The 22,769-nt window shown below is 43.3% G+C and overlaps 1 protein-coding gene across 16 annotated transcripts in view; it reads right to left on the bottom strand.

The window, feature by feature from the left end:
• The window catches only part of LOC116039373 (sorbin and SH3 domain-containing protein 1), a 46,761-nt gene that overhangs the window by 4,418 nt on the left and 19,574 nt on the right, over positions 1–22,769 (bottom strand). For 13 of the 16 annotated variants that reach the window (XM_031284150.2, XM_031284147.2, XM_035992492.1 and 10 more), the window contains 15 exons: positions 21,324–21,359; positions 21,025–21,127; positions 19,763–19,877; positions 17,469–17,552; positions 12,822–12,871; positions 10,634–10,812; positions 7,129–8,577; positions 5,834–5,898; positions 5,481–5,651; positions 3,999–4,045; positions 3,456–3,570; positions 2,871–2,996; positions 2,509–2,703; positions 1,130–1,651; positions 322–417 (listed from right to left, as the gene is read on the bottom strand). In XM_031284150.2, the coding sequence (XP_031140010.1) occupies positions 322–417; positions 1,130–1,651; positions 2,509–2,703; positions 2,871–2,996; positions 3,456–3,570; positions 3,999–4,045; positions 5,481–5,651; positions 5,834–5,898; positions 7,129–8,577; positions 10,634–10,812; positions 12,822–12,871; positions 17,469–17,552; positions 19,763–19,877; positions 21,025–21,127; positions 21,324–21,359 (3,353 nt within the window). The remainder of the gene's footprint in view (positions 1–321; positions 418–1,129; positions 1,652–2,508; positions 2,704–2,870; positions 2,997–3,455; positions 3,571–3,998; positions 4,046–5,480; positions 5,652–5,833; positions 5,899–7,128; positions 8,578–10,633; positions 10,813–12,821; positions 12,872–17,468; positions 17,553–19,762; positions 19,878–21,024; positions 21,128–21,323; positions 21,360–22,769) is intronic. The other 3 variants (XM_035992496.1, XM_031284160.2, XM_035992494.1) reach the window with 2 other exon arrangements.

Raw genomic sequence — 22,769 nt, 5'->3', positions numbered from 1 at the left:
GGGGCGAAGGGGCGAGACAGGAAGGTAGGTCCAGTAAGTAGCAAGGCAGAAAAGGAAGTGATCCGTTAAAAGCCAGGAGAAAAAGCAGAGGAGACGTTGGTGGAGCCCAGGAGGAGAGGCATGGAAAAGGCAAGACACCAGCGTGAGAGCATGTAGACAGGAAACATGACATATTAGTTCACTTCTTTACAGGATACTATTCGGTATGAACATGCAGTATTAAAGGGACTCAACTACATAATGGGAGTTAAAGATGATGTGAGGTAAATGGATCTTTGAAGGTGATGGGTTTAAAAAAACAACAACTTTGCGCTATCTTACCGCAAATGAGTTAACATTGTTGTTGTCTTGGATGTCAAACAGCATCACAGGGCTTCTGGATCGCCGTCCATGATGGTCAGCCTCATTCTTCACAAACTGCAACACAAAAATGTCAAATCAGCAAGGTCATTTCAAAATAAAGGCTTTCCTCTAAAGCCAGCAACACGTATCCACCTGCTGTAAATATGATCATACTTCAGTCACAGTCAGGTTGCATTCCCTGTAGATGGACATTTCAACCTCACAGCAGCTTTTGAAAGACAAGCCAACACGTGAAATCTATAAATACTCACTAAGAAATATGTCACTGTCCTAAATAAACTTCCAAACTCCAGTGGCATCCAAGTCATAACACGTCTGCATGGAAAAACAACAACATGCAACCAAATGCTGAATTTTATAAAGAGAAAGAAACTTTCAACTCTCAAATCAATCCTGGAAATGCAAGCACAGTAGCTCCTCTTTCAGTCCTTTACAGCTAGTAAATCTAAAACGCACTACATAAACACTGAGAGACACTGTAAAATACTTGCGTGTTAGTAGCGCACACACAACAACAACATGCAGACCTGCAGCTTTAAGCAGTGTGACCAGTTTAAACTTAATTCTGCGTCCACTAAACCAGCAGATTCATCCATGAGGCTAAAATCAACTTCAGGTCAAATCTACAAGTTAGTTACGTCTTCCACACAGAAATGTCAGCTTCAGTACTTCATCACACATCTATCTTAGGGAATCAAACTGTGGCCAAAAGCCCATGTTCCTAAGTGAGCCTGAGATGCAACACCGCACACCATGCAGAAGATACCTCTGCAGGGCTATTTCGCCTGCTGCCCGGGGCTGCGTGGCCCCTGTCCCCCTCTGCGCCTTCCCCTTCTGTCAACTCCTTCTCCCCCCTCAGCCAGCCCTCCAGCACCGGCCCTCCACAGGGGCTCACGCTGCCTGACAGACGTGGGAAGGGAGGGGAGAGCAGGAAGTCCCCCCCCTGAGGTGGGGTGAACGTGAGGAAGGGAGTGGTTGAGTTGGGTCTGGGAGGATAAGGTGGGGGAAGAGGGGAGGCAGATGGGGAAGCCGCGGGGGAGACGCAGTATGGGCTGCCGGTGATATGAGGCACGGGGCTGGCGGAGTAGGGCGGGGGCAGGTACTCGCCGCAGCGATAGGACACAGTGGGCAGCGGTGGCAGGGGAGGGGTGGGGGCGGCAGGAGGGCTCCCTCCTCCCACAGTCAGGGAGATCCACTCAGAGGAGATAGCGTGGACCTCGGGGGACACGGAGCGGCGGGGGGAGCGAGGAAGGGGCAGGGGGGAGGTGGTCAGACGATTACGATACAGCTTTTAAGGGCAACAGGAACGTGGGAGGAGATGGAAGCAAAGAGAAGAAGAGGGGATGAGAGAAAGAAAAGAAAAGGAAACGAAAGATGAGACAAATTCACTGGGCAAAAAAATAATTAAATGAAAAGGTGGGTGTCAAGGGGAACATAGAAGACATTTTATGGGTTCAGAAATGTAGTAATAAAACAACAACACATTAAAGGTCCCATGGCATGAACATTTCACTTTATGAGTTTTTTTAACATTAATATGAGTTCCCCCAGCCTGCCTATGGTCCCCCAGTGGCTAGAAATGGCGATAGGTGTAAACCGAGCCCTGGGTATCCTGCTCTGCCTTTGAGAAAATGAAAGCTCAGATGGGCCAATCTGGAATCTTCCCTTTATGATGTCATAAGGAGAAAGGTTACCTCCCCTTTCTCTGCTTTACCAGCCCAGAGAATTTGGCCCGCCCATGAGAGAGAGACATCATAGCTTTCAAACGAGCAAAGTGGCAGTTGGTCAAGGCCACACCCCCACCCTCCACCTTGCCCCCCCCTTCTCCTCCTCAATAGCTACAGACACAGAAATGACACATCCTAAGGAAAGCTCATTGTGGGACTGGCTCTAGTGGCTGTAATTCTGCACCAAGGCTGAATTTCGGGAAAGAGACTTCAGATACAGTATTAGGGGACCACTGAGGTCTATATAAAAGAGACTTCAGATACAGTATTAGGGGACCACTGAGGTCTATATAAAAGCATCTAAAGAGCACCATGTCATGGGACCTTTAACAAGTAAAAACTCGTTGCCTGACTCTTGTCAATCGTCACTACCTCCATAAAGTATCCCACGAGTGATTGACCAGTTTGGTCTCCATACCTGAGGAGAAGCGTTGGTGCTGCGCTGTGGCGACTGGCTGACAGGAGGGTCCAGATACTCCACTCCGTTTTTGATGCGGGGTCGTTTGTTCACTTCTACGTAGGTGACGGGGAAGATGCCTTGGCGATTGGTGCCTGAGATTTTGCCTTCATACCAGTTTTCATCAACCCTACGAATCAGCGTTATCCTCTCTCCCTGCAGATACATATTTAGTCGCTTTAGAACACTGTGAACAATTCCTTTAGGTAAATGAAGCGTGAGAAACAAAAGGATAAACTCTTACGTATGGAAAATCCTATAACGTTCCTTTAAAGTTCTTCTAAATGTTCTTCAGTTTGTAATGACTATCTCCACCTCCATACCTTTCTGAAGGACATTTCCACCACCGTGTCCCCGTTGAAGTTGAAGCGGGCGACAGCCTCTCCATATTCCAGTACCTGCACTGGGGCACTTTTCTTTGGCTGGGCTTTCTCTGTGGGGGGAAGGAGCTGAAGAAGGCAACACATAACTACTGATTGACTAAGAAAGTACATGTCGAATCACACTGTGCAGCAGAAAGATGATGCAAAAACATCTCCAACACTGCAAGTGAGAATTACATAAAATATCGGTAACACTTTACTTAAAGGAATCTACATTAAGAGTGACATGACCTTAAAAGGTATCTACATAAGAGTGACATGACACTGTCATGAACACATGACACTGTCATGAACACATGACACTGTCATGACACATGAACCCTAACCCTAACTCTAACCCTACCATAACTTGTCATGACAAAAACCGTATGACACTTACTGACAGAAGCGTTATGTCAAATGTTTATGACTTGTTTATAATGTTTATGACACGTTCATGACAGTGTCATGTCACTCTTATGTAGATACCTTCAAGTAAAGTGTAACCAAAATATATATTTATGGAAACTCACTGAACTCACATACCTCGACATAACTTTGAGGGAAAATGCCAACTCTTCCATGATGTTCCCCTTCATACCAGTTTTGATCCACCTGTCGAATAATGTAGACAATGTCTCCCTTCTGAAACGGTAATTCCCTAGAAATGTTCCAAAGAGATTAGTTACTCACATCAAATGAAACAAGCGACCAAAAATGTTACAGTATGAAAATGAAGTAAGGGTGATCTAATAGATTCTAAACAGATGGGTGGGATTTATTCACATTCAAGTAAAAGCTTGGAAATCTATTGTTATTCCACTATTCTAAACAGTAATTTCCTGCAATTGTATGATTTGGCGTTGGTTTGACAGAAGTTGCTTAGCCCACCTATGAGATAGAAATTCAAACACATGCTGATAATTACATCAGCAAGGTCTGCTCAGGTGTAAATCTACACAAGTTGGACACAATGTAACAATATAACAGCATCATTAACACCTCTACAATCTCATGCAATCAAAGCCAACATCCCTGCAACAAATACCACCGGTTGTGAGACTGATAATAGATAGATAGATTACTCACTTTAGAGTTTCTGCTCTGAAGTCGAAGCGAGCCATGGCTGGAGTTCTCTGTGTAAATTAAAAAAAACTTTGCTCACTCTTATGTCATAACTACTTACATACTATTAAATCCATATTATTCTACATTGTACTGAGTCAGTGAAAGCTATCCAAAAGATTAAATACCTCTATATATATATATATATATATATATATATATATATATATATATATATATATATATATATAGATAGAGAGGTATTTAATCTTTTATATATATATATATATATATATATATATATATATATACACACACACACACACACACACACACATACATCTTTAGCCCTATTCGCACAGGACTAGTATTACCTGAGGGACCTCTAGTAATTTGTTACAATTACTGTCAGTAATTTGTCAGGTAAAAATTCCACCACAAATTACCTACCATATTTTTCCAGACAGAGGTTGTGTGATAATACTAGTCCCATGCAAATCGGCATCTCTGTGATTTGAGGTAGTTTTGGCTGCGTTGCCAATTATAAATGAAAGATCCGTGGGAAGATGTCATTAAATTTGAGTAAAATACAGACTTCACTTATCCAGTGTGAAATGTGCCACACCGCCCCCCCACACTTTCCAATTAGTTTGATGTTATTTTATATTTAAGTCTCGGTGATTGTCCAATATTTTAGAACAATAAAGAAAGTAAGTCATCTTTATCTTACACATGGTTTAGTACTATGTTTTCCAGAAGAATTTATCATTATGATCGACTTAATTACTTTCCTGGATTTTGTATCACCATAGATGTATGTAGAAATGCAGGAAATGGGAATCAAATCGAAAAAAAATTTCTGGCAGAGGGCCCCCAGACCCCCTGTTTTGTGTCCCCAAAAGCAAAACCAAAGTAACCAAACTAGTACTACCAGGGGACAAGTCCCGTGCGAATAGGGTTTTTGTCACTTTTTGGTGTACTATACTCTCTGGGCGTTGTCATGTATGTGTATTGAGAAAAGATTCTTCTGGAATTTGTTGTTGAGCTGTAAATCTGCCCGAGTTGTCCTTTCAGTGCCCAGTCTGAACATAAATATTCTCACAATGACAGGAATGAGGTGCTTGTGACTGACTGGGTTCCTCTGGAGCATGTCCAGTAAGAAACTACTGGGGGTTGTTTACTGTGAGACTGGCCTGCCAAGGGAGCAGGCATACCTTGGTAAACACACCAAAGGGTAGCTATACATCCAGTAAACAGTGTGCACTGTGCAAGTGAAGTCTGGAAGCCTACTGGAGATATTCAGTGATACATTCAACAACTCATATTTTTGCCTTCTATCACTGCTCTCACCCTCTAAATTGTTGACCCAGAAGAGAAAGCCATCTGTGTCTGCAAAAATCCCACCGACAAGCCCGACCCCCCCTCATTCTGACTCACACACAAACTGACAAAGCATCTGCCGTCGCTTTTCCTGCCTACAGAAGGATAAGACAGGGCCTATTGTACCTCTACGCCTGATTTCCTCTTCTCTGTGTTATCTGTGATGTTGAGCAGGTCTCCGAAGCGCTCGTTGGTGATGAACTGGTGGTGCGTCGGGACAATGCCTGTGTGTCGTCTCGACGCCGTGTCAGCTTCTTCCTGTTCCCGCTTCAGCCGCCGCTGCTCCTCCAAGATTTTCTGACAGGAAACCAGACTAAAGTGTTAGTCCCCTTCAGATTTGGCTCTCCTCTACTATCTTATTCATGTAACACATTCTTTGTTGTGTATAATACTACTATTAACGCAGCTCTCCTGACTAAAGCATTGTCAGCGAGAGGGCAATTTATGGAAGTTTGGCTTTAATGTAAATAAAAGTTCACCTCTTTGTCCCCATGACGCCTTCGCAACGCGTCATCCTGGCTCTCTCCGAGAACTGGGGACGAGTCTGAAACATAAACAGAAAGAAGATTACGCCGTGAAGCATTTTTACTGTCCACACCTCAAGGCATATCCAACTCAAAATAAAACTTCTTAAATAGAAGATGATGATATTGCAGTCAACTCCTTAATTCCAATGAATAGAATCATACAAATATACAATAAATACAACTACGCATGCTTGGAATGAACACCATAATCTCTGCAACACTAAAACAAAAAGGCACACACACACACACACACACACACACACACACATCCAAAAAGCCAAATGTATTCCTGCATGCACATAGGAATTAACACAGAATGGTCAGATGTGTGTTTCGTGAAAAAACAAATGCAGGAAAGAAAAAAATGAAACCTATTGTATAACGGCCGAAAGAATAAACATGACATTATGGATTTACTGATCGACATATCTTCATGACTTAATTTGTTCCCCAACACCACCGTAGATGTTTCATTCTGTGTCCCAGTGAGGGACTCTTTGATCAACTATCAATGTTTCAGGTTTGTCCCAGCTGTTACGTAAAAGAAATCAAAGCAGGGAACATCCTGTCAGGCTACAACAAACCGTTCATGGGGAGAGAATGAAAACTTGTAGATGTAAATTGTTCACAAAACAGAAGAAAAAAAAAACATGGTGAAACATCAGTTCAAGAGAGCGTATGCAATGTTGTATTGAAATATCCTGCTTAAACATTACAGAGGAAGGCTGGGAACTGTATTTTAAGTTTTTCAAATGCATTGCCTGTGAAAGGACAAGATTTATTGTCTCATTGAGGATCATAAAAAAAGACAGAAGTAATGTTTCATCTACGTTTATCTTAGACCTTAATGATGTCATAAAACACAGCATTCGGTCTGTATCGATGTAAGGCTTAATGCAGGCTCTAGCACTCTTGCATACAACTCAAATCTGATGTCACCAGGAGATATATACATTACCAAAAGCTGCCTGAACCTCCTACAGTCACTGAAGTGTTTTGATGCGTTTGTGGGACCATACTTATTCACAGTGAAATGGAAGAGCACCAAACAGCACACTCAGAATGAGATGGAGGCTTCCCTGTCACTTTGTAAACACATCACACAGACTAGAGATGGAGGGTGGCGGCGTTGCTTTGTGGAGAAAAAAGGGACACAATGTGAAGAGAGAGAGAGTCGAGATAAATGAGTGACCACACAGCGAGGAGAGAGGAGGGTGACAGTGGTGTGAAGGGATGGAGATAGCCACCTCTGCGGTGAGCTGCCAGCGGCTGCAGTAGGTTCCCGTTGGCGTCCAAGCCCTGCCCGTTACTCAGGTGCTCAGTGTTGCTTCCCTCCCCGTTACTCAGCCTCTCCAGGACCTCCAGGGAGGACAGGCGCTGAGGGATGAGAGGTCTGGGCTCAGGGGACCAAGTGCTGGGTCTCTGGGTGCCCACTGTCACCTTGGTGGCTAACAGGGTCCTCCGAGTTTGGTGGGACTGCAGGTTCTTACGTAACCTGAAGGGAGCGGGGCCCATGAGGAAGAGGTTCCCAGGCAGAGTGGTCTTCTTCTCCAAAGGTGGCGGCCTCTCCTGTTGGGTCGTGGCCTGTTGCCTCTCGTGTCTGAGGATGGTGGTGAAGCGGGTGTAGGAGGCAGGGCAAGAGCCTTTGCATTTGCTGGATTTGAGGTTCGGGTGGTGCAGGAGGTGGTTGTGGTGGAGATGGTTGTGTTGTGGAGGTGATGCTGCAAGCAGTGCTGAGCGACTCTTTGATCCACTGACATTTTGGTGGATCAGGTCTGGGGAACTTTTACTGAAGATCTGCTCAACCTCGGCCTCAGTGTTAGAGGGGGACTCAGTCCTGACGTTGTGTCTGTCCTCTGAGGAGGAAGCAGCCTCCTCCACAGTCACACTGCCTGGTGACAAGGCCTCCTCCCTACAGCTCTTGCCCTCTGCCTCAACTGGGGAGCAGGCATCCATCTGGGTGGCGTCAGCTACCAAAAGGGACTCCGCTGACACTGCAGACGCCATGTAGAGGTGGGCGGAGCTGTGGTCGGGGCTGTGGCTGTGGCTGGAGTGCAGGGTGGGCAGGGAGGAGGAGCGGCTGGGCGCCGAGCTGGACCGCTGGATGATCATTTCAAACTCACTGACCCGCGACGACACTGCATCCCGTGGAATGTTACCCCCGTCATCCGCCTCTGACCTTTCATCCCCTTCGGCGTTTGACTTCTCAAAAAGAGAAGCCAGGCTGCGGACGCTGCCATGGGGGCTGCAGCCGGCCGAGCTGGGCCGCTGGATGTAATGCATGGTCCTGTACAGGTTGGAAAACTCAGACGCGCTCCTCCTAATTGCAGGGGAAACATTCCTGAGGCCGTTCGCACACTCGGTGCCACAGCTGGACTTAGAGTCTGAATGTTGCCCACTCTCCCGTTCCTCTGCTCCAGCAAAGTCTGTGTCACATGGCCCTGTGTACAGATCCTCACAGCTGTGGGCCTTTGGGTGCCTGACAGCTCTAGTCCTGCTCTCCTGACTGTCACCACTGGGCGGCAGCAGCTTGGGCTTGAACTTAGAGGGCAGGATTTGGGGTATGCAGGCTTTGGCAGCAGATAGAGGCTTCATACTCTTACACTGGTTACCTATTGCAATACTGGCAAGAACCGATCGACTATTTACAGAGGAGCAGGGTGAAATTATATAGCCATTCCCACCTTTATAATCCACTGGCAAGCATGCAGGACAACAGAATAAACAACATATTAGATTGCAATGGTCACAGGTTCACACACACTAAAACAGAGTCAGGCACATTTCTAAAGTAAAGACCAAGTTCCATCAAAAGTAGATGAGAAGAGGAAGCAGACTAATAGATGACTGTTATAGTAACAGCATGGTACTGCAGTGAGGAATTATGCTTTGTAAAAATGGAACACCAGGAAATTTACTGTCTAACAGATTCTTGCATTATCAATATCACTGTAAACAGAAATAAAACATGTGGAACATAAAGTATTAAAACAGCAATATGCCATGAAATGTTATGTGATGTTGTAGTTCATATAGGAATTCTTAACACTGACTGCAGTATCAATAAATTAAAATAGAAAAAAAACAAAAACAAAACCTATTCAAATCTTTTCTGTTCCCGATTTTGTATTCATAACATCCCCACTGCCTGTCCCGCTTTAACCTCCCACATACAATATATTCTTCTCTTCTGCTTTCAGCAATTAGACAGGCGGCTGCAGTTATATACGTTCTGTGGCACCCCTGTTAATACACTGCCCCCCTTCATGGTTGTAAATAAAAAATGTATCCTGAGTCAACTTGGACAGTAAAATATGACTGTCACGGACCTCTGAGAAACTCAACTACTCATGTCACTTCCTGGCAATAGTCAGTTCCTGGCTATAGTATGCTTGTGATAGCACTACAGATGGAACCTGGAAGTGACACAACACTTTCACATGCTGCGAGACACTTCTGTAGCATGAGTGACCCATCTGTCATGCTTCATAGCTACCAGAAAAAACACGCACACGGAGTACGACCTGCGGCCCTTTGCTGCATGTCATTCCCCCTTTCTCTCTCCTTTCAAGTCTAAGCTGTCCTGTCAATAATAAAGGCCTAAAAAATAAATAAATAAATAAACACACTGAGAAAGTAAACTAGATATTCGATCCGGGGCATGTGGCAAGTAAAGAGTCCTAGATGCTGAAAAGCCCTTGAGGAGACTCAGTTTAAAAAAAGACAAAGATTAATACAGATATTTTTTTATTTCATGAGCACAAGACAGAAACACATGATGATGTGTTTGGTTGCTAGCACTTGGTTATTTCTTTGGGCAGGAGGCTAATGAAAGTGCGTGCTAGTCAGTTGACTGGAGTGCCAAAATCCATTTACTACCTGAGCCCACAATTCAACTGGGTAAACGCCAAAACTATCCTGATACATCTTTGTTCAAACAGTCAATACATTAGCTATTAATTATTGTGGAAACAATACCAAACATTAACTCTGAGTGGACAGTTTCTAAAGCAATCTGTTGTGTGTCATCCCAGATAGTAATGTAATGACGTGCTGGGTCACACTGTCCCTTCCTTTCTTTTTCTTACATCTCTTCTCCTCCCCTAGTGTTTCTCTCCCTGGCCATGTGCACAGGCATTCCAGCCCCTGACCTCACAGTGACAGCTGACTTCCTTACGCCTTCCCACCCTCTGTGTCCCTCCTGTTTATCTCACCCCTGTCTGTCTGTTTATCTCGCTTGTCCCTCCTCATCCATCCCCTCTCTGGCCCTCCGCTCCCTGGCGCTGGAAGGCTCTGGAGTCTTGCCCTAAGCCTGCCTAGCAACACAACTGGAGCGAGAGAGGGGAAACTCTCCAAGGTTAGCTTCCATCGACTTAGCAAGGCAACCTCACTCCCTCCATGAGTTTTCCAAAGCAGATGGCCAGCACACGTTTGACGAAAACATCCATGGCATCAATAATAAATCAAAAGCTGCTGAGGGGATGAATGCTGCGAGGTGATTGGCCGATGCTGTGAGGTCTGGGAGCGAAGAAAATGTGTGGATGCCAACAGAAAGGTAAACGGAAACACATGTATCCCTGTCTGACACTTTGAACGGTCCAACATCATGTCTGTAAGTCATTGGTTCTGTCTCAGCAGGAAAGGCCTTTAATGGCCTGCTGTCCTGTCTAGCCCCCACATCCATAAACATATACACACACACACACACACCTGCCATTTTACTGGACACATATGAAGTGGCTGTTATCCTACCTTTAGAGGAGGAGGAGCTTGCCTGGCGCTTGTTTAGGGCCCGTAGACCTTGTAAGGGAATGTCGCCGCCCTCCAGGACAGTCTTGTAAACATGGCGGTCGCATTCTGGAGCCCCAGGCTCGCTTGTGGATGATCCTCCGTCCTTCTCCACCTCGCTGTGTCCAGACTTGCTCGAGGAGCTAGACGGTGGTGAGAGGAACGCAGACAGCTAATTAAACACAGTCAAATTCATTCAGAGGAGTTGTGTTACATGCTTTTTATGATAACCAGAGGCGCACAAATTGGGTAATGAGCAGTCATATGGTTCTTATTTAGTATATCTTGAGGTAATTCCTGTCTTCGCAGACTTGTGGGAGACAAAATAATCAGATGCAGAGAAAAAACTTGAGAAAAAAAGTGCAGAATTTGGAGGCTGATGTTGAGAGAAGGCATTTGCTACCACACATATCTTGGCATTCCAGAGAGGCCAACAGGACCGATTTCTATAAATATTCTCTGAACATTCCCACATGGGGAATCAGCCCCTGCCATGCACCTGTACAACTGTCAGGTTTACTCCCTTTCAAATGCCGCTCTCGTGTTACTCACGCTGCTCCTCTATTTGTGCAGACAAACACGGTCATTAAACTGACAGAGACTCCAGTATCATCTAAGTGAAATAACAAACACTTTTCACTAGTGTTAGGAAAAAGAGGAATGTATTTTCCCAAATGTGTTTTATATCTGCAGAGTTGCCAAGTCTCTTAAGAGTTTTACAAGCTTGCACAAATGTATGGATACATTACTCTCCTTGTTCACTACCTCAACACAAAAAGCTCTTTCATAGCTGTGTGCACTGCTGACTGCAGAGAGCCATTAAAATCACGTTGGTTCTAGGTTACTTACAAGAATTCACAGAAATGCTGTACAGGAAATGTGCAGGACAGGAGCCATGCAAGATTTAAGACAATCTTCTGGAACGGTTCTGGTTAAATCAACAGTCAGTATGCTGCCTGAGGGAGAACCAGTGGCAGAACCTACTGCAGGTTAACTATAATGTTTATATATTTCTCTGGAATGATAAGGGGCTCATTTAAATGCCAATTGCGGAGAATGTACTACTGCATCGCGATGACAGCTGTTATTGTAAGGCATCATGCAAACAATTTGGGATTATTTATATCAATCTTCTACGAGCTATCGTGCACACACAGTGTGTGTCTAATCGAGGCCTGAAAAGACACACATTTACTTAAAGGTTCATTCATTCATCTAAAGACACTACACCAGTGGCACATAGGTATTGCCTTTTACAATCAAATGATATATTTACAAGAACGTTCTTCAAAATGTGTCTGATTTCAAACAGACCCCGGAGAAAACAACATCCTGCCCTAAACATGTGTGCCTTTGAGGGAAGTCAGTTTATGACTTGAGGTTTCCTCTGAAAAGTATGGGTGAGTGAACTTCCACCACCCCTTTCATCAGGAGCCTCTTCCTTTCAAAATTAACAACAAATCAATGGATTAAAAAGTTGGATTGGAAATGTCTTTTCAGATACTTGGCCACGATGACCTAATGATTGCAGCAGATGGAAAGTTCTTAGCAGAAATGGTGGGAGGAAGTTTATTTTCCCCGGGCTGAAATGCACGATAGTCCCCGTGGCTCGGTCCTAAATTCCTTACATTTTATTACACAAACGGAAATAGAAAACGTCAATCTCATCGGGCAAAAACAAAAACGATCAAAGGCTTGGTAAGCCTTGTTTAAGTAACAGCTAGCATCCTCTTTAATGATCCAGTTGCCGGTCATAGTAATGTTCACACACCCATTCAGAAGAAGATAACGGTTTTTTAAGTTATGCAGCAGCTGGGCGAGTTCCCTCTATCCCAGTGACATCCAGGTTGCTGTCTTTAAATAAATCACCACATAGCAGCCATGTCTCCACACTACAACCCCCAACCCCCCTAAAAAACACCATGAAATACAGACAGAGGACACACTGTTCTGGTAGCTTTTTGCCTTATTAACAGGATCTCCTCAGGAAGCAGGGGTCCCTCCGCTGAGGGTGGGCGAGCGCTACAGGGTGGGGAAACCTCTCACTGACATTTATCCCCATAACATGCCTTAAATAATCATCAACACGCTGGAAGGAGGAAGCAAGATTTAAAGCACAAGTATTGGAATAAGAAGGAGGGGATGGACTTACTACTGCTGCAGGTCGGAGGCTGTTTCCAGGGGGCTGAAAGAGGGGGCACTCTGCAACAAACCAAACAAAGAAGTCATTGATAGATCCACAGGAAGGTCTCCTCCAGCTAGAACAGAGGCAGGAGCATTAGCTATGGTCAGATTTTCTCTGTCGTTCACTCGCTGCTCTGGGTTTTTGTCTTGAGCACCCGGGGTTCTTAGCTTCTCTGGACTGGGCTTGGCATGGAGGAGTAAGCGTGTGTTTTGGCCTGCATGCAAGTTGGAGAAAACAAGCGGCAGTGTGGAGAGTGGAGGGGGGAGTGGGCGTGCATCAGTCAGGGGGCACCCATGCGGGGAGGGGGCTGTCACAGGCTCAGCCAATGGGCTGCTGTCTCCCAGTGAAGCCATCTCTTTTGTCTGGTATTGAGTCACTCTCATTACCACTGGACCAGACCGGGGGACAATTAACCAGCTGGTGGTGGAAGCAGGCTAAATTACACACACACACACACACACACACACACACACACACACACACAAGTACAAACTGGGGGACAGTAGTGGAAGCCACTGGGGACAAAATATTATATTTGCAGATATTTAAATTTGCAAAATCAGGAAAAAGGATTTTTTTTTTTGCCCTGCTGTGTACAATCATGTTTGGTCACACTTACTAGCACTGTATGTAAATAAAGACTAATATTTCTCTGGAAGTGACTTTAACGTCATACTGTGTGAGAACATGCACATTTATGGACAATTATTGCAGCCATGGTTTGATATCACAGGGACACTGGCTGTTTAACAAACAGACATAAATAGGATTGCCCTATATTTATGGTGAGTTATATCATTTTTTATGTCTTAGCATTTCTTCACTAACAAACATGAACAGTGCTGTGCTTTTGTGTTAAATAGCAACACACACACACACACACACACACACACACACAATCTCATACACTTAAAGAGCCAAAAAGACAAACAAATGCTTACTGACAAAGTAAAGAATACAGTAACACATACTGATTGTAGAAACAGATAATTATAACCATGTTATAAAGATAAAGAGCACATATAAAGGCAGAAAGAAATAAACTGCAAGCACATGAGTGAAAAATGTTTAAAGGACTACAAGTGTAAATGTAATGTGTATATACAAGGAGATATTATCTTCAAAACACAGGGGTGGTCATAAGTGTGGTAGCACCCACTAGCACTTTGAATGGTTTAGAGCCAACTAATTTTAGCCCACTGTTTCTGTTGCTTTCCTCTTTTCGGACGTCACAGCAGGTAAAAATAACAGACGTGACACGGGCACTATGAATAAGAGCGCAAGTGTTGTTTGCAAATACGATTGCACAATCCCAATCACAGCCAGCCTGGCCATGCTGTTAATACCACATCCACTTCCCCATGGCGCGGCCAAGTCTCCGCTTCCACACACCGATGACCAGACAAGGAGCATTCTCAACAGCTCATTTGCCACAACATACCTTTACACTTAGTTGCCAGGGCAGGATGATCATTTATAACCTTTGAGAATAAATGCCTATCTTTATAAGACCGGAACATCAGGCTGTCAGGTCTCTAGTCGGATCTATTTATAAAACCAAATGTTCCATGTCGACTCGGAAACACGCCAGTGTCATTGAATAATCTGCAGCTCTTCCTTCCTCCGCCACGTCTTGTATCAGCCCCCCTTCAAATCTGATATCAGGGGCAACAGATAGTGTCCCTTGCACCCCTGGGTAATTGGGTTTGTACACACAGCATCAATGGAAAGTAAACAGGAAACAATCATTGAAGGATTATCTGGAGTAAAGGAATGGAATTTTAATCTGGTTATTTACAAGAGGCCTGATTAGTTTCAGTTTATGTGAACTTTTCTTCATACAAAAGGACAAAATAGTTCAGTTTGAAACTAATCCTACACTGATATCACTTAACATCACATAACTCCTACACACTTTTTTATCCAGCTTATGAAATCAGTTTAATTTATCAGATAAAGAAACACAGAGGATGAAACTACTTGCTTAAAGCAGTTAGAGTGTGAAATGTCCGAAGCTGTATATGGACATGAATGAAGGCCTTCGGTGAGTCAGTGGAACACCAATGACAACGTTTCTGCAGAATTTCATGTGCATGTTTCCTAACAGGTGTCCCTGGCTACTCAGAGCCACTTTCATATTCAAAATAGCAATCATGAGTAGGTCATGGTAACATGAATCTCGTTCTTTCCAGCACCTTATTTGTGTTGATATGTACTCATGAAAACAAACAGCTCCCCCAGTGTGAAGGGCCTGTTATAGCCATGAGCGCCCCTCATCTTGTCCGCGCTAAATGCTTAAAGGTAAAGGCTAAGTGTGTAACAGAGGTTAAATATGAAAGCACAATGAGCTGGCGGGCTTACAGAGTCGCCTCCTTTAGAATATGTCAGGTGGTGGCTGTATGTAACTCAGTGCTGAGACAGTGTGGCAGCAGCCCCCTCGTCAGCATATGCTCAACAGATGGAGTCACTCTGACGGTTGCAGGGGGCCAAAATGCTCTTCCTGACCATAGTTATGTGTGGAATCCCAGTTCCAGCTAGCCATGTATATCGATGGGCCTATGTTTGACTGTATCTGTCACTGGGTGTGTTTTCAGACTCCTCTTGAACCCAGAACGTGTTAATATTAATCAGGAGGACCATTACTGTGATTACTGTCACTCTTACTCAGTGGATGTTAGGTGACTAGAAGTGGCTGAGTAATGATGATTTGACAGGACGGGATAAAGAAGAAGAGAAAATAGTGCAGTCTTGTAGGATTATCTAAAGTATTACTTACACTAAGCCTGCTCTTTAGAGGTATTTAGTTGACAACTGGCTAATTAGCAGTGTGAAACCACAAGAAGACTGTTCTAAAGATGTGGATCAGAAGAATCAGATGCACTTTTAATACTGTCAAGAAGTTTCCCTTCTTATAATACTACTTGATTAGTAGAAGTGGTTCTCCAAAGCACTTTGAAGGTTATTAATAAGAACAAGAACTAACTGGATCAGAGCCATGAAGGCCTAACTCTTTATTTAACACCTGAGCACTGTGGCTTTCGCAGACATCCAAAAACCATATCTCTCATCCGGTAATACCGAGTGAGTACTGATATGTCAATCAAACTCCAAATGAGCCAGAGTGTCTGGCTGGGCCTTAAGGTCAAATACTAAGCATACCAGGTGCAGTTTTGGAAGTGACTTTGACATTAAACAGGAGCCAGTCGTCAAGCCGAGATCATCTGGCAAACATCCAGGCTGCCATGAGACAGAGTCGGCTGCCTCCACCACTAAACCTCCTCCACATTTTCACTAACCGGGAATGGGAGACCCTGCCCCTGCGTCTGGCTGATGCTAGGACATGACCTCATGTCGTAGTCAGTGGTGCCACCTCATATGATCCAGGGTGTGGCGGTTCGGCTCTGACTGACAGAGAGCGAGGAGAACCAACATCTGTTTGTGGGCAGCCAGTGCCACGCTTGTCTGGTGGCAACTAAGGCCCAAGGCATGGACTTGTCATGACACTGTATACTGCTTCAACATGCCTGCACCTGTTTGGGTATTTTAGTAAATATACCAGATAGCAGACGGGCAGCAATTATTATTTCAAGGGCCTGGGATTACCCTGGAGCCTAATGCTCGTGAGGACTGCAGCCTCTCCAAGTGAGGAGTGACTTCTGGATGAATCATCCAGGCCAGTTACCTTGCACGGCAGCTGGATTCTCGCGATATAACAAGATCACGCGAGAATCGCGGGATCACATATCACACGAAAATTTTGTGTAAACAAACCATCTGGGTCATCAGGCTCCAGACCAGGCTTAAGGCTTAGGATACGTATTGTAACTGGCAAGGTGCACATCAAAATAAACAAAACGGCGTGTTCCTCATGGAAGTTAACGACATGGAAGAACAGGGATGCTGCTACGGTTAGCAAAGAGATCGCAAGATCCTGTTGTTAAAAAAATAGGATGCTGATAAACTCAGCCCTGTGATAATTGAATTGATCCTTTGTCATGGCCACCTTTGCTAAACTCTAATCAATAATCAGCCTTATTAAATATGAATTATCTAAATTGCACAGGGTAAAAGCCACAGCTATTGTAAGTGGTCAGACTGTTGATTGAGCTGATTGTGCTTACTCAGCATCACAAATACAAATACATTGCTGAGAGACACTTTTGAAGAGGGCGAAAATAGATCTCGGTTGACTATTTTAGACACTATTGGGGACAAAATCCTTTTAAATTGTATGAGGAGACGATGAGGAATGAAAGTAGCTATATAAAGTGCTTTGAACAAAGTACAATAAACAGAGTTTATGATGAAAAAACATATAAGACATAAAAGATGATCAGTAGTTGGTCTCATTAAGTCACGTTGGTGGGACACATGGTAGTACATTTAGTTTAAGAGGAAACACATTTTCCTCTTATAGTACATGCTGTCACATAACCTTTTATGTGAAAGATCAATAAAAAAATATTCTGTGCAATACTGCAAGTGAAAGTGGGAGTAGAAACTGGAGTAGTCCTTATAGACAGACACAGTTTGTTTAGGCATTATTTGAACATTGATGTTATCACATGCAATTAAGTACAATGTACTGTCACTTAAAAGACAGCGACCACTTACCGCTTTGTCAAACTCCATCTCTGAAAAGAATTTATACCAAGGCTCATTCTCTAAATCTACATCCTCTGGCTTTACATCCTGAGTCTAGGGGGCATGGCAACAAGAAGAGGAGGAGAAAGACAAAGAGAAGACAATTCAGACAGGACAGAATATGCACACCAAAATAATGAGTCAGATATTGTTGTTTGAGCCCATGTTTGTACCCAACACTAAAAATGATCAGCAATACTGAAGGTGTTCTCATTGAAGAAGGTACCTACTGATTTCTTTATGACAAGTAAATTAAAAGGATAGGTTAACATTCATTCAAGTCTATCTTAAAGGCAAAGTTTGATACTCTGGATAATCACTTATTTGCTTTCTTGCAGAGAGTAAGATGAGAAGATTGATCGTATTGTTGCCAACTAGCTCAGCTTAGCATTAAGACTGGAAACAGCTCCAATAGTAACAAAGTCCACCTACCAACACCTCTTTAACTCATATTATATCACATTTGTTTATGACACGCTCTGTGTCTTGTTGTCATCGTGAGGTTGCCAGGCAACCAACTGAGACTCAAGGAAATCACTGTTTCCGGCCAAGTAATACTCTGACACAAAAGTCATAACTGTCATTTTCACACTCGAGATCAAACGTGTCAGTTATTGAGCTTCAGAGGTGTTTCGTCCTAGTTCCAGTCTTTAAGCTAAGATAAGCTAAGTGGCTGCTGGCGCTAGCTATACTGTATATTTAATGGTCAAATATTAGAGTGGTATCAATCTACTCATTAAACTCTTAACAAGAAAGCAAATAAGTATATTCCCCAACATGTCAAACTGTTCCTTTAATACAATACTCACATACACATATGCACATTGAAAAAGTTGCAATTGTTGTTGTTGTTGTTTGTCCTATACATACAGTACTGTTACTATCCTTCCACTGCAGCTCAGCAAGCAAACACTGTCCAATTGAATACAAAGAGGGAATTCTGTACGAAAAAAGACTCAACCTTTGGTAGATACTCATTTGATATGACTGCTAAAGCCTCTTAGCCTCGACTGAACTTTTGAATGCAATTGGCTTGGCCAGTATATGGACAAGAGTTCAGCCACCAAAAACCAAGTTTCCAGTCTATTTTAATGCAATACCCATATGCCCATAAGAACATTGATTAGTATGGGCATATGAGTATTGCATTAAAATAGACTGGAAAAAACCTTAAACAAGTCCATTACCCAAAAAGTGACGTTATTCAATGGGAACAACTTTACATTTTATTCTATCTAATCAGCAGACACATACCAACGACGAGCAACAAAACATCTTTTGGAGATGTAATATAATCATCTGTAAAATACATATACGCAGTGCCAACACGACTTCCAGCACCAAATAGTAAAAAGAATAGACCTGATGTAGAAAATGGCCAGCTAACGCAACAAGAACACACTGATCCATAATAACTGAGCTTGTGGTTGACAAACAACAGAGTCTGTTATTGTACAGTGGTCCCAGGATGAACTGGAGCAAACTCTTTCTAATGAGTGTATTTGTTGCCACTGGGATCGGGCCCAGATCTTAGATAACGACATCTACTAGCTTGATGTAACCTAGCATCAGGCAAACAAAAATTACATAATCAACTAACTACTTATTCACAATACTGATCACCTCCATGTCCTCTATTATGTAAAAGGGAAATATAAAAGACCTGAGAAATCTAAATGCAAAATGTATGTGTTCTCATGTGGTAAATATGAAAACTGTAGATTTAGGGAGCTGCTGCCAATTATCTATTAAATGTAAAAAAAAAAAAAAAAAAAGAAAAAAGACAGCCCTCAAGGACACTAAATAATGCTGCGCCATTTGATTTAGCACAAACATGCTAAGGCTAGAGACAAAAGTAGGGTAGAGAGCATTTCCTCTTTAGAAAACCCACACAGGATCCATGTATTGTGTCTGTGCTGGGATCCTCTCACACCGAGCTGATTCGGCCCAATAACCTTAAATCGAAGACAGGAAGACAATGGCTAGCCTTGAAAGTGATACTCCCCCGCTGCCAAGCAGGATCATCTGTCACCGCAACAGGACACCCTTTAGGAATGTGGTGCACATGGCGATTCAGGCTACACATAAGTCGTCAGCCGAGCTGTTAGTGAAGCTGCCACCCGGGAGGTTAGATACAGAGGTGGTGGGTAGGGGTGTGCATGGTGGGTGGAGTGGGGGACAGCATACATGACATGCACCACAGAGAGAAGGAGAGAGAGAGAGAGAGAGAGAGAGACACACACACAGGCAGACGGCTAGCATACCGTTCTATCCAGCTTCAGCACCGACGATTTCCCCGGCTCGTACTCAAAGATGCTCTTGGGCTCGGCGCGGTACTTCCTGGTGTCTACCTTTTTATCCGGGGGCTCCCACTCGTTCCTGTGGAGAGGCGGGCGTCAGGGAGGGGTGGGGTGTGGGATGAAAGAGAGCCAATCCTTATCACGTAGTCTCCATGGCAACCAGCATAGGCTAAGATTTTTTTTCTTAATTCAAACATGACGTCCGCCCTCATTATCTCTCCTCCTGCCCCTCTCCGCCTCTAATGATAATATGACAGAAAATCCAATTCACTGTTGAGCCAAATCAGTAATTCGATAAGGTAAACAAGATTGGACCCTGTGACTACAAACAGAGCGCAGCATTTCCTGGTAGAATTTCTTACTGTAATAGACAAGCCATCGCTAAAATTACTACTCATAAAAAGGACCAAAATAAGACTTTTAAATAAGAAATACCCAATCTTACACCTATTCTACCGACACAAAAAACACACACACAAAACAAATTCTTTCTGAGCATCAACAACAACAAGCCATGTTTTCAAAAAGGGACAAAGACGTGTTTAGCAAAGCTGCCCTACATACATAACCCCTGAGGAAAGAGAAGGGTCAGTCCTCGACCTGTCATCTGCAGCTCTAGTGGGCAACAGTTTATCCTCCATCACCTGTCCTCCTTCATCACTCTATCACTCATTTCTCTGAGAGCAGATCATCTTGTGTCAGTGCTAGCGACATATGTGTGTAGGGTTGACAATAATCACACACACACACACACACACACACACACACACACACACACACACACACACACACACACACAACAGTACAAACTGGGGGACACAGTAGTGGAAGCCACTGGGGACAAAATATTATATATTATATTTGCAGATATTTAAATTTGCAAAAATCAGGAAAAAGGATTTTTTTTTTTGCCCTGCTGTGTACAATCATGTTTGGTCACACTTACTAGCACTGTATGTAAATAAAGACTAATACTTCTCTGGAAGTGACTTTAACGTCATACTGTGAGAACATGCACATTTATGTACAATTATTGCAGCCATGGTTTGATATCACAGGAACACTGGCTGACAAACAGACATAAATAGGATTGCCCTACTCAGAATTATATCATTTTTTTATGTCTTAGCATTTCTTCACTAACAAACATGAACAGTGCTGTGCTTTTGTGTTAAATATCAACGTGAATGTCATCAGGAGGGTTGGAGCAGATGGAGGACGCTGACCTTTTGGCAGAGGGTTTGAGGGAAGAGGATCGCGTTGGCACAGGCATCGACCGGCCTCTTGAATCGACCTCAGCGTCACTTTTTGAGCGTGGGACTGCTCTCACTGAAAACAGGCACATCGACAAACATCAACAGCATGATACTCAACTGCGTTAATGCACCAACTGAAATGTTACCGATGTTTAAGTTTAAATCAAGTATGCTGCATGTCGGCTGCATCTTGGAGGAATTGCAATAAATACTGAAAATGAATGAGATACAGTTTTGTAATTCCATGAAAGCCCAATTCCAAAACTCACCATCTTCCAAATAACCAAAGGGAGTGGGACCATCATCTGAAAAAGGGGCACACAACAACCAAACACCTTTTATTACAACTTGTATCTATCAATGCACCGTTATTTGAAAAGTAATGAATATAGCACAAAACTAAATAATTCAGAAGGCATTTTTCCCACCTCCCATTAGGCCAAGCTTTACAAGTTCACCAAACACAATCAAAGTGTGTCAAATCAAAAGCACTTTACAGGGAGCATTACGGAGCTAAAAAGGGATGCAAGCATCGATGAGCATCAAGGCTCTGAATAAGTAATGCACTGTAAAGCAAAAAGGCCAAGACTTCCACTATCAGAATTGTCTATTGTCTATATAATGTACATGATGTAACTAAAGATGAAAAATACACATTTGGGCAGCTTCTTCTCTGCATACAAATCTTGTCTTCTTCGCTAGGGCTGACCCAAAACCGGAAATCTAAACTTAACCATCTACAAAACATTGATTGATGAAGCTTGTTAGGAGCGGTACACAGTCTGAAGGTTAGGCTTTTTTTTTAAGATTATTTTTTGGCCATTTTTCAGGCCTTTATTTAGATAGGACTGCTGAAGACATGAAAGGGGAGAGAGAGAGAGAGAGAGAGAGAGAGAGGGAGAATGACATGCAGGAAAGGGCCGAAGGGCGGAGTCGAACCTGCGGCCGCTGCGTCGAGGAGTAAACCTCTAAACGTGGGCGCCTGCTCTACCAGGTGAGCTACCCAGGCGCCCCCGGTTAGGTACTGAGAGACTCTACACTCGACAGTACAGTCTATAGCCTCGGTGCAGGACTGCAGCAGCATCTAGTGGCTACAATGGTGCACTACATCAAAAGACTGCTCATGCTTGTCTGTATGATGATGATGATGATGATGATGATGATGATGATGACATTTATGAATAATGAAATATATATGTTTTTAAATCAACTGTCTGAAGCTTATTAGAAGGTTAACAGCAAGAAGTTAAAAGCCATGAGTAATTGTTACAATTTGTTAAGTGATCGTAGAATGACACTACAAGGGTTCGTGCATCATCCTTGTCAACATGTCAATATCAATGTATCAACCAGCTCACCAGGTTTAAATTAAGATTTTAAAGGCCCAATCCGTTTTTAGAAGGTAAAGTATATCTACAAACTTCACTTTATCAGCATAGCAAAACATTAAAGGGGTATTTCAGCAATTTAGTTGCAATTCCATAAAGTTGGAAGACTTGCCAGAGACAGATCTATAAATAATGGTCAAAATCAATGTAGCAGAAACTGAGATATCCTGACTTTTTATCCCTAGTAACAGCTCCAAAAACACTAGCTACTACATTTCCCATAATGCAACTCTTTTCTTTTAAATGCCCTGCCCCCAGTTTGTATTGAAGAGTTTCTTTAAAAATATGAATTCTTCAAGCCCTATCTGAGATAAGCCCAATGACATC

The sequence above is a fragment of the Sander lucioperca genome, chromosome 15 (assembly GCF_008315115.2).
Source record: "Sander lucioperca isolate FBNREF2018 chromosome 15, SLUC_FBN_1.2, whole genome shotgun sequence".
In the NCBI taxonomy this organism is placed as follows: Eukaryota; Metazoa; Chordata; class Actinopteri; order Perciformes; family Percidae; genus Sander; species Sander lucioperca.
Note: the sequence above shows the minus strand (reverse complement) of the source record. Positions and strands in the feature narration are given on the sequence as shown.